We start from the raw sequence: 12,080 nt of genomic DNA, 5'->3' as shown, positions 1-12,080 counted from the left end.
CACTTAAATGTTTTTAATACTTATTTATTAATTCTTCTTATATTATAAACGCGAAAGTTTGTAAGTATGGATGGATGTTTGTTACTCTTTCACGTAAAAACTACTGAATGGATTTGAATGAAATTTGGCCTACAGCTAGCTTATAACCTGTATTAACACATATACACCATATTAATATGAAATTCCATACCTAAGAAAGTGAAAAAGTGATCATTTCATTTTATAACAGAAAAAAAACATAGTTCATAGACATACAAATAGTGAGTGAATGTCTTTTCTCTATGTCTGACACACGATCATACACATAGTAAGGTCTGGCAAATTAATATTTTTCTCCTTGGTGAGACCAGTCCGCTTAGGCGCTAATAACAGTTTTGTTCTTAACTTCGTCAATAGATAGAGTTGCCTTGAATTTTAAACGCACCATCGTTTGGTGCGTTTGTCATGTCTATAATTTTCGTTTGTTTGTGCCGTATGCGTTCCTATACCATTCATCCGATTGCGATGAAATTTTGGTGATTTGTTATGCGCATGCCCATGAAGGTTACTGAGACGGTATAACTATTTTTCAATACTTGGATCACGAATCGTGTCAAAAATGTGTTTATTTCATTTTATATAGCGGCACTTCGTCTGTTTTTGTTGTACAAGTGCGCACGCATGACACAATTTATTTAAATATAAAAGAGAGACAGAGATAGAGTGATATATATATATAGTGAAATAGAGACGGAGAGATAAGTTGAGATAGAGCGAGGTATAGAGAATGAAATGGGTTAGATAAAGAGATATACCTATATATGTATAGAGCTATATAGAGACTTATATATAGAAGATATAGAGATAGTGGGAAGTATATATGTAGATATAAAGAGATAAATAGAGATAGAGAGATACATAGATGTAAATAGATGTAGATAGAAATAAATATATATAGAGAGATGGATAGATGATTTATACTATATGTGGAACTACTTCAAACATATTACAAAACAAAACTGAATGAGGCATTGCAATGCAGGCTGAGCATTAGCTAGATAATGGAATCTTTTCAATATTAGTAATCTCTTATTTTTCAGCTTTTTTCTATATTGCTTTATAAAGTCTAAATTACATACAGACCAGGTAAATAAATATAAACTGGTAGAACGTCTGTCGGGATCTGAAAGTGATATAAATTAATTTTCACACTTGACAGTCAAATTAAGAAGACAATTACTAACTACACCCTGTGTTCAGCCCGGGCAACGCCGGGTATTGTAGCTAGCATTGTATAATTTTCACTGTAATACACACATTTTTACAATAAAACAATTTGTAATATGTATGTCAAGAACAGAAAACAGTAAAAATTATTCTGCAAGCATCTGGGTGTTTGAAAAATGTACCGACTTCAGCAATGCAAAATTGACTTGATAATAAATGCGAGATCGATCAAATTAAAATAAAAAAATTTCCTATCCATTTGGTTATGTACATTTTCATACTAAATTTGTTCACGCTAAATAAAAGACATTCATTGCATGTGGTAGGTACATTAAAAGATTTTTTTTGTGTGATTTGTTTAAAGATCCATGACTTTAGTTGTATTTCGGTACTATTTCGGTGTTATATATACATGTATTGACTAGCTTTTTGCAATTCACCATAAAATGTAGTCTCTAGTACTCCCTAGTAATAATACCACGATGATAGAAACAGTTCCGACAGTAAAAATGAAACTATTTCCACATGACCTATTTACGTAGTCCAGCCATGTGTGCTGTGCAGATGGAATGAGCAGACTGGAGCAGGCAGACTATGTACAATAACTAGGACATAGTCTGACGGTCAAACGGCGCGAGAAGAGAGAGCCGTGCCCGAGGTAAGGGTGGCGGAGGTCTAGGAGGAGGGAGGTTCAGAAGGGGCTGGACTGGTCGGGTCTAGGTCGGTGGGAGTCACGGGAATATCCCGAGGTCGGAAGAATTCCCGGCTCTGCGCTCGTCACTTTTTTGAGATTGCCGTTTCCATTTTCTTAATGGACCGCGGGTGAATTTTAATGAAGCAATTACCTTCCGGGGACATAACGGTTTAATTGGCGAGAGGAAAAACTTTTTTTTTCACGTCCTCGCCATCTTGCGGTGTCGCCAACCCCTGCGGCTGATCCCTTCCCCTCTCGCCCTTCATCACCCCGTTCCCTTTCACCAATCTCGTCTTCAGTCCTTCTCTGCCCCTCGCGGTGTTCCGTAGTTCGGCGGGAGATTACAGCAGCCGCGCCGCGTCAGTGGATAACGGAACTAAGCAAGGGGCGGCGGCGACCATTTGCATAGCACTCCCGTGCGATTGCGAGCGCCAGGTCGTCCCTCGGGAGTTCATCTGACCAAGCACGCGACCATCCATACCATTATATGTACCCTGTATTCCCCCTCACTATTGACTGCACGCCCATTCCACCTCAGTGTTCTCCCCGTGTTATGCTGGTTTCACCTGGGCCCAACTTCAGATAGGGGAGTCAGTCGTGGTATCAATCGCTGCCACGGCTGGCCAATCTCTGCACAGAGCACACGATGCATGGCTAATCTCCAGAATGGCGTCGGCCTGAGACGCACCTAGGACCCTCCCTAACCTGGACCACTCCTACGAATACCCTTAGGCCGGTATTCCAAGACACGAAAATAAGGGTTGAGGGTTGAATATGCTAAACCTGTATCCTAACCGTGTTCCTAGTGCACTATAGGACACGGCTAGTCCCTTATTTTTAGGGAACGGATTTTGGTGTCCTATCTGTTGCCCAAATTCCGCGTATGCGCAGAGCTCACTTTGTTGTTGGTTTCGTTCAGATGGCGGACATGCGTCTGGCACCATTAACTCCCATACAGTACTTAATGTTTGTGATCATAGGAGGACGTACCAAGCATGTTGGTGTGGCAAATGAAACTTTATGATAACTTAACTATCCTGAAATAAATTTTGTTCACTTTAATGGCCATAACAAGAAATAATCGAAACTTAAAAAGTACTTGAGCAAAATTGAATTGCGGTTTTTAATTTTGTGCGATGGTAGGCCTACTGCTACGTATATCTAGTATTTTTTCCGTAACAATTGTATCGATGGTTGTGAAACGTCCGCCAGAATGGGTTGAAACCAGTTTCTAGCCTTGCGCAGGGCACCGTTTATTAAAAGGTTGTCGATTTGTTCCCTTTCTGGGATTCGGTCTTGACACGTTCTGGAATACGGCAAGTTAGGTTAAGTTTGTATCCCAACAAGGCAGTGCTTATTCGCTACCTTACCCGAGCGTCCTGGAATACCGCCCTTAGTTTTATTTGGGTAGGGAAAAAAAATCACGTTCTTGTTGAACTTAGTCCGGCCTGCTGGGGCAGTGGTCAGAGCTTCTGGATGGAGGGATGGAGGTAATGGGTTCGATTCCCGGCCTGGTCGAGGATTTGTCAGTCGTGGGAAACTTCCTTCCTGGGTTTAAGGTACCGCATACCTGGGCGCACATACGGTGTTAGAGCTCCAGAAAAAAAAACCACGAATTTGAAAACTGCTCGACATATTTACGAAACATGTTTACGAAAAGAATTTAAGAAAACGCCGAGGGCGTATGAGTAGTTTTGTTTCCATATTTCGTTTTAAAATGTATTTTTTGAATAGTGGAAAATAAGGATAACGCGTGCTTTCAGAATAAATTTTAGGCATTAAACACCCGGTACAGATACTTGAAAACACTCAAGGGAATTGCATTTTACCCTTATCTTCATGTCTCCGCCATCTAATGTTATGGTTACCGCTCAGATATCTTAGTTGGTCTATGCACGACGAGAAAACTGCGCGCCATTTCAGAGTCTAGCGCTTAGAGGCGTTATCGCGCTGGAAGCACCAGCGAGCGTCGCACCTATCATCCCGCCTCATTAACACACACAAACCCCTGACTAGACGAACCCCTTGAGGACTGGGTGTTTGTGTTATAAGCTTTTTTTTTACTGCCGATAATTTGCATAATACATACAGTTGTACAATTAACAACCCGTACATTAAGACATACATTGCTCCAGACATTTTTTCTCTTTCAATGGTGTTAAGAGATAAGTACATTCATTAACTGAGTTAATCACCTTAAATTTATACAACATAACGACTGTGATATTTCGTTGGGAAAAGTAAAAAATAAAACATACATTTTTTTATAGTTAATACAATAATTGTCTCTGGTTTTCTACCATTAAACGGATGTGCACTTTAGGTCTTATTGCTGCACTATATTGATTTATATTACTTGATTATATTACTGGAGTACATTACTTAATATTGCATTAGAATACAGTTGATTAGCTTTCACATCACATGTTCTGAGTGTTGTATTACCCCTTCACCACGATACTGAAGAAGGCAACGGGGAACCATTATGGTATCATTTCGCCTACAACGTCCTAGTCTATGTTCATGTCCTCATAGCGTGGCTGGGTTTTAACCTCTGGGCCCATCACATTATCATATCACCGTCATTAGATAAATAATCTTAATGTACAAAGTTATTAACAGATCTGAATTGTTTTAGTCTAACTATGTATATATATTGTATTTTAAACATGGAATATATTTAAGTATATTTATATATAGTATTTATATAGTATATGGTAAATTTAGTATATAGAATATTTAGTATATTTACTTCCTTGAGCTCTAGTCCGATCACAGTATAGTATTACTACCAGACAGTTTAATATTATTGGTTTCCTGGCCAGTCTAAGAATAAATAACTCGCGCACGTAATCACATCTGAATAAAGATTGTTTAAAGCGTTTGATTTATGTAAACGTGTGTTTGACCTAATAAATTCGTTTTAGCAGCTTATGCAATCATGTTTATACACTATTGGCAGTATTAATTTGGTGCTAATAATTGGGTGTATAGATATATGTATTTGATGGAGTTGCTCAGCAATCATATATATATATGTGTGTGTGTGTGTATATATATACACATATATAACCACGAACGCTCATAACATTTATCATTAGCAGTATACACGATATATTTTATTTTATGTTCGCCCAATCGGTGCAACTAAATTATCGGTAATTTATATTTCAGTTTTATCTTATTTCATTGCCAAAATTTTCACACCTTGTTATTCGTATTACTAACAAATATGTTATTTTATTTTTCTATTAATTAAATGTACAAAAGTAATTCAATAAAACAAAAATTTTTATCTAGGACGATTTACCAGCCCATCAATGCGATAAATCTATACTAATAATATAAAGCTGAAGAGTTTGTTTGTTTGGTTGTTTGTTTGAACGCGCTAATCTCAGGAACCACTTGTCCGATTTGAAAAATTCTTTCAGTGTTGGATAGTACATTTATCGAGGAAGGCTATAGGCTATATTATATTATCAATGAAATTAGGGATCCTTACTAAAAGTCCAATTTAGAATCAAATTCGTTGGAGGGGGTTAGATACAACATGCAGTACACGTACGAAGTGTGTGTTGACAATGCCGCAGGCACTAGAAGTTTATTTACTATTGCCTATTAACATTGTTGCCACGCACTAGATGCCTTATCATTCTTAATTTTCCCATACAAGTAAAAAACACCCGTGTGATATTAACAACGAAGCAATCAGTACCCTCATATAGAATACATAGAGTTAGTGTGAGGTATATATGTAGATATAAAGAGATAAATACAGATAGAGAGATACATAGATGTATAGGACTATAGATGTAGACAGAGATAAATATATATTTAGAGACATGGATAGATTATTTGTATATGTGTAACTACTTCAAACATATTACAAAACAAAACTGAATGAGGCATTGCAATGCATGCCGAGCATTAGCTAGATAATGGAATCTTTTCAATATTAGTAATCCCTTATTTTTCAGTTTTTTTTTCTATATTGCTTTATAGAGTCTAGATTACTTACAGACCAGGTAAATAACTATAAACTGGCAGAAAAACGTCTGTCGGGATCTGAAAGTGATATAAATTATTTTGTACACTTGACATTCAAATTAAGAAGACAATTACTAACTACATCTGATCTCTAAACAGTTCCCCTTCACCCTGTGTTCAGTCCAGGCAACGCTGGGTACTGCAGCTAGTACTAACATATATCTGTATCACCCAAGCAAGTAGATACTGCTCTAAGCAGTTCACACGAAACATAACTTACAAATAAAAATGCCACATAACTTATAACTCAACGTAATAACGAACTAATTACTCAAATATACAAATTTTAATATTTATAAATTGTTCACTCGTATTTGTGTAAAGTCGTTGAAGATTGTGAAACTTTTTTATAAATTTCTTTTAATTTTGGGATTTGTCTCATACCAGTTTTGTGAAAATTTTCTATGCTCAACAAAAATGTACAATTTTGACGTTATTTTTTATAAGAACCTGAAACCTTGGTAAATAAAACGCTTTACATCTAGGGAAAAAAAATCTTATGGCTATAGTTACTTTTAAAATCTACAACTTCTTCGGTGGAGGTGGAAGATTTCAAAATCAATTTATTTTTTCGTTATTACATAAAAATAACTTCACTTTGAATCAAAGTTCGTCCCTTATCTTATTAAAAAAAACTTCCTCTCTATTTGAAAGTTTCCATCCCTGGGGGCATGTGGCGTCAACCCCAATTACTTTAACGTACTTCGTTTTGCCTCAACTTTCCCCTCCTTTTTATATTCTCTCCGGTCCTCACATCGGGATCGATGACGCATTGTTATTTTCAGAATCCCAAGCGCCACTTTCTTACCAGACACTGCTGGCGATACTGCCAAACACTGTCCTCCCCTTCTCTCTCTCTCTCTCTCTCTCTCTCTCTCTCTCTCTCTCTCTCTCTATATATATATATATATATATATATATATACCCTTGCAATACGGAAAAAAAACAACACAAATATTTTGAATATTTCATCAAAGGTCGTACGTGACTCAACACAAGTTCACAAGTCAAAATTATGAATGCTTGAACACAATTTTTTTTTCTCGCACGGTAATAATTTTTCTATGTGAAAAATTATGAATTATTTTTTAACGTTTCGTATCGATTTTCTTAGGCGAACCAGTACTTCAAATTAAATAATAACTGTAATCTCAGAAATTAACTGACTTATAGAAGAAAAAAAAAGGTTATCGGTTAAAGAGTACAACATAAAAAATGTACAGCGTGCTCTATAATATGTACCTCATTTCGATAGTATAATTCACGGAGTTAATAATTACCTACTGTGGTCAGAATATAGTTTCATGTGAGGAACCTGAATTGTGACGGAAAAAATGGTCTTCAGAAAGTGGCTTTAGAGTAAACTTTCATGAACTACAATAATGGCTGTACTGATGGTATTAATTTATTCGCCGCGCGTCCATGATTACCCTTCCACGTGCCCTCTCCGCTACCGACCATGAAGATTACTTCTCTGGCGACTACCGCTCGGGAAGAAAATGTCATTGCTGTGACTGAGACGACACTGTGCGTTGTCTTTCCTGATGTCCGTACAAACGACTACAGGTGTGAGGTGTCTCTGCTCCGCTATTGGTTGCCTCCCCTATACACAGTGATTCCGAATTCGACCGACAACGTTCATCACGAAAAAATAAGTTGAAAACATTCACACAACTTATGGCATAAAGTGCTTTCCAAGGCTAGTATACGCATTGTAAGTTGGAGCTAAACAATTAGTTTACTGCAAATGATATTAAAAGTATTTGAAATGGAACACTTAACTTCTGTAACACGTTTAACTACAAAAAAAGTTATACCCACACTGCAAAACTAGTTGCTTTTGTAAAATGATTTCGTTGAACTAATTGGATTCAACACCTTTACTATCCATAAATTTTTATGACTTTGGTTTTCCCTAATAATTTAAATAATATCATTTTATGACAGCAAAGAAGGTTTTGCAGTAGTGTAGAAATTTATTCAACTAAATCTTATCCAGAAGCACAATGTTCTTTTCCGTGTACTTTATCTATTATTTGCAATAAAAAGTTACTCATTTCCAACTTAAAAGGTCTTTAATGAGGTTTTTAGGTTTAATTCTGGCTCAATCTGTATAATTAGCGACATAGTTACTACGCTAAAAAAACCTTACCATTAAGGCTTGGCTTCACCTGGCACACTGAGATGTTTACTTTTTAAGGTAAGGACTTCTCGATTCTTTTTCAAATAAATATACCGAAAAGGGAACTATAGGAGATAAGTATACCCTACACATGTGTAAAACACAAGGGGAAAAAAATTCCTGTGAGTAATAATACGCAATTAATAAAAAAAAAATTTTGAACTATGAATATTTTCCCGGAATTTTCACAACTACATAATATCCACGGCAGATGTTTCAGTTCTTAATTGCCAAACTCTGGGAATCAATCGTACAGTTATAAAGAAAAACTCTTCGTTTAGGAGTGATTTCACATGTCATGTTTTTACATTTTCACTACCTTGCCATATAAAACAATATTAAGAGCATAATATATACTGGGGTTACAACATATCCCATTGCACCATTCTAAATAGCGTTAGATTTCCTGTCGGACGATCTAGTTATCTTCTTCACAGTCGGTTAAAAAAATTGGTTTATTCCTGTTAAAACATATATTCAAACAAATTTATATTGTGAAAAAATTAGGTACATTTTCAGTATTTAAAAAATATACATCTTCAAACTGTCAATAAAATTTAACTTAATTTTTTTTAAAAACTATTGGATTTATATTGGCATACGCAGATGTGAAAATAACGTATTACAGCTATAAAAGTAACGTATTACGGTTATATAAATATCTATATATTACAGTTATAAAAAGAACGTATTACAGTTATAAAATAACGTTTTGTTAGTAATAAAAATAGCTGTGTATTATAGTTATAATCATAACGTTATATTAACGTTATAAAAATGGCGATAGCGGGATGAACGACCGAGTACGCATGCAGTAAGGACATGCATTTTTCGCGAAAAAAAAAATCCGAACGCCCATTAGACTGCAATATGGTATGTCAGCGCCGGTGGTTTATTCCTTGTGATTGGCGGCAAGAGAAGCTATTGATTGCCTTATTTGACCGGGCCGCTCAGGACCCGTTTGATTCCACAATGAATTATTGTGACCGGTGTGTTGACAGTAGACATGTACTTGAACTCACTAAACACAGATGATGCTTACGGTGTTTTAACTCTCAGCTGGACTCGAATTCTTGCCCCTAGCCTGTAGTATCTGTCCTGCGAGCTGACTCAGCTCTGAGGAGCTCACCTTGCTCCTTCGCTCAGGAGATATTTCTCATGTTATATTTTTTCAGACGTTTCACTACCTTACCGTATAAAAATGCTGACAATCGCAGATATACCGAGGCTACAACAAATCCACTTGCATCACTCGATATAGCGTTGAATTTACTTCTCAGGCAATTTCAGATTCAGTTTCAGCATTGGACAATATCAGTCCAAACACTCAAATGAATGAAAATTAAGTTTGTGAGAAAAAATGGTACAATACTGAATTTAAAATATAAATCTATAAATTTAAAATTTCACAAAAACTTATTCAGCTAACGGTCTATACATCGGCATGCCCAGATTTGAAAGTAACGTTGTGTAGGGTTATAACATGGCGACGGGCAGCGGCGGGCCTGGACTCTGGGCCCGGGCTGTTTACTTTCATAGACCCCCCCCCCCCCCTCCCCGCTGAACATTTGAAAAATTAACTCTTTCAAACTACATTGTTAACCCAACCTGTAACTTTAATTTTGACTATTTCAAATTTATCTTAAGAAATGTTGATGATTTCGGGACAGTATTATAAATGCTTACGATCAAATACCGGTGGATTGGGAAATTATACGTGGCAATAAAATTATATGGAAGTTTTTCTAATACGAAATCATGAATTGAAATTTGTATTGACCAGCACATTAATTTACATGCCAATGACATTTTTGTCCCCCCTTTTCCCCGTGAATGCCAATATTTGAAGAAAGAAGAGTAGAGGTGAAGTGCGGGGGCGAGCTGACAGCCTCACCTGCGGGCGCCGCGCCTGCCGCCTCCTCGGCCGCCGTCAGCTGGCTGGAGTAGCGCGGGACCTCTGCAAGCACGCCATCACACGTCCCGCGACACCGACACTCGTGATTGTCACATGCCAATACGGCGAGGCGTTTGTTTGCATTTGCATCAGCTGTTATAGCCTGCAGTGAAGCTGCCCGGAAGAAAATTAGATCAAAATATCTCTGATTAATATGTTTAGCTATATATATTAAATGTCCGAAACGAATCTTCTAAATACAAATGTAATTATAAGAGTTGGCATTTATCTACAGTTTAACCTCCAGTACAGGTACAGCTGATACATTTGTACACAAACGGGCGCCATATTTGTAAGGGCAGTACACTAAAATCGCCATACCCTTTTTGGCTTCACCCCCCTCGTCAAGAATCGGACCATATTTTTGATATTTATGCTCCATCTGTATATTTCACTAATCTCTGGCCATAATGTAGCAGCAGAGCCGTTCAGAGGACAGGGGCAAAATAAATGGGGCCCTAAATATTTTATAATACGCGAGAATAACCTGACAAAAATTACAAACAATTCTATTGCTAACAAAACTCAATGGAAACCTTTTTCAAGATCACGTTGACAGCTATAGCCACGATATATATATATATATATATATATATATATATATATATATATATATAATTTGAGAGTTTGAAAATTGTACCTTAAGTAATGGGAAAAGGGCCCATCAAAATGTTTTGCTCCCAGGTACTTAGTTTTTATTGACGATAGTGATACGCATACGCACCACTTATCACAGAAATGTAAATAAATTGAGCTAATAGTATGTTGTTACGTTTTATTTTATTGATTTTAAAAATCTGTAACTATGTTAAGACTCAGTTTCACATGGAAAGTTTCGATTTGTATGCTTTGCTCCAAGGGATGTTTCACTAAATTTGATTACAATAGATATTTTGCATTTTCTTGTTTGGTGGCAAGTTTTCTCCACAGATATTTACTAAAAGTTATTTTTGAGCTGTAAAAACGCCGCGCAAGGATAGTTATTACGTGCAACTGCGTGACTTTATACACCGATTACTTTACACTTAGTAAATATCCGCTAAAATAATATATGTGACAGAGCAACAAATTCGTGAGAGATGCCGTGTTAAATTTACAAGAATATCCCTTAAATGATAGTAATAACAATAAAGTAAAAAAAAATAGAATGCGAGACCGGGTCTTAAGTTTAAGTTCGGGCGCTCTAAATTTTTAATCAGAAAAAAAAACCTAGCCTATGGTTTTTACTAATTTTGACTTTTCATTTGCATTTGGTCCCAGTGATATAACTTATTTTTTTTTTTAAATTAATTGATATTAAATACAATATTGAGGTTTATAATACCTTTATTTTAAATATACTTTCCTAATAAGGCACTAACATTCTTAACAGCCTTGGCTGGCAGTCCACTTTCACTAACTGAAATGCTTACACTGATCCAATGAAAACTACCAATGAACAAAAATACTTCTATTAATTTTTCTAAAATAAAATGTGATGCTGGACAGCTATGATAAGAATTTGATTCAATTCTGTGTACATGTACAACATCAGCTAATTTACTTGATATATGTGATTAATGTTTTCATTTTTATTTTTTATTTTGCAATCTTGCATTTTTTCTATGACAAACAGTGCAAAATGCAGTGGCGTATGTCCAAAGAATTGAATTAAATCAAAATTCGCCGTTGTACGAATCATTTAAAGAATGTTATGATGGGCATATTTGTATTCGTAAATACGGATACGAATGTATTCCAAGAACTATTTTCTTTGAATACGAATATGAATAAAAATGTATTTACAGGCGCGAAAACAAATACATTCGTATTTTCATGTTAAATATGAATACAACTGTATACAGTTTTTCGCATGAATATTTGTAATCGCATATTAGAGAATACGAATACATTAATAAAATATTGGTATTCGCGTATTCGTATTCGCCTATCAGTGAATACGCGAATTTAGCACCTTCATTAATATTTGCACTGTTTTCTGGAGCTCTAGGGCACTT

At 36.0% G+C, this 12,080-nt stretch overlaps 1 protein-coding gene across 1 annotated transcript in view; it reads right to left on the bottom strand.

Moving 5' to 3' along the window:
• The window catches only part of LOC134541923 (netrin-1), a 386,368-nt gene that overhangs the window by 25,900 nt on the left and 348,388 nt on the right, over positions 1 to 12,080 (bottom strand). Inside the window, exon 4 of the mRNA XM_063385674.1 lies at positions 10,024 to 10,086. Coding sequence (XP_063241744.1) covers positions 10,024 to 10,086 — 63 coding nt within the window. The remainder of the gene's footprint in view (positions 1 to 10,023; positions 10,087 to 12,080) is intronic.

Source organism: Bacillus rossius, chromosome 1, assembly GCF_032445375.1.
Source record: "Bacillus rossius redtenbacheri isolate Brsri chromosome 1, Brsri_v3, whole genome shotgun sequence".
NCBI classification, from domain to species: Eukaryota; Metazoa; Arthropoda; class Insecta; order Phasmatodea; family Bacillidae; genus Bacillus; species Bacillus rossius.
The sequence above is the reverse complement of the archived record's forward strand: the minus strand, read 5'-3'. Positions and strand labels throughout refer to the sequence as shown.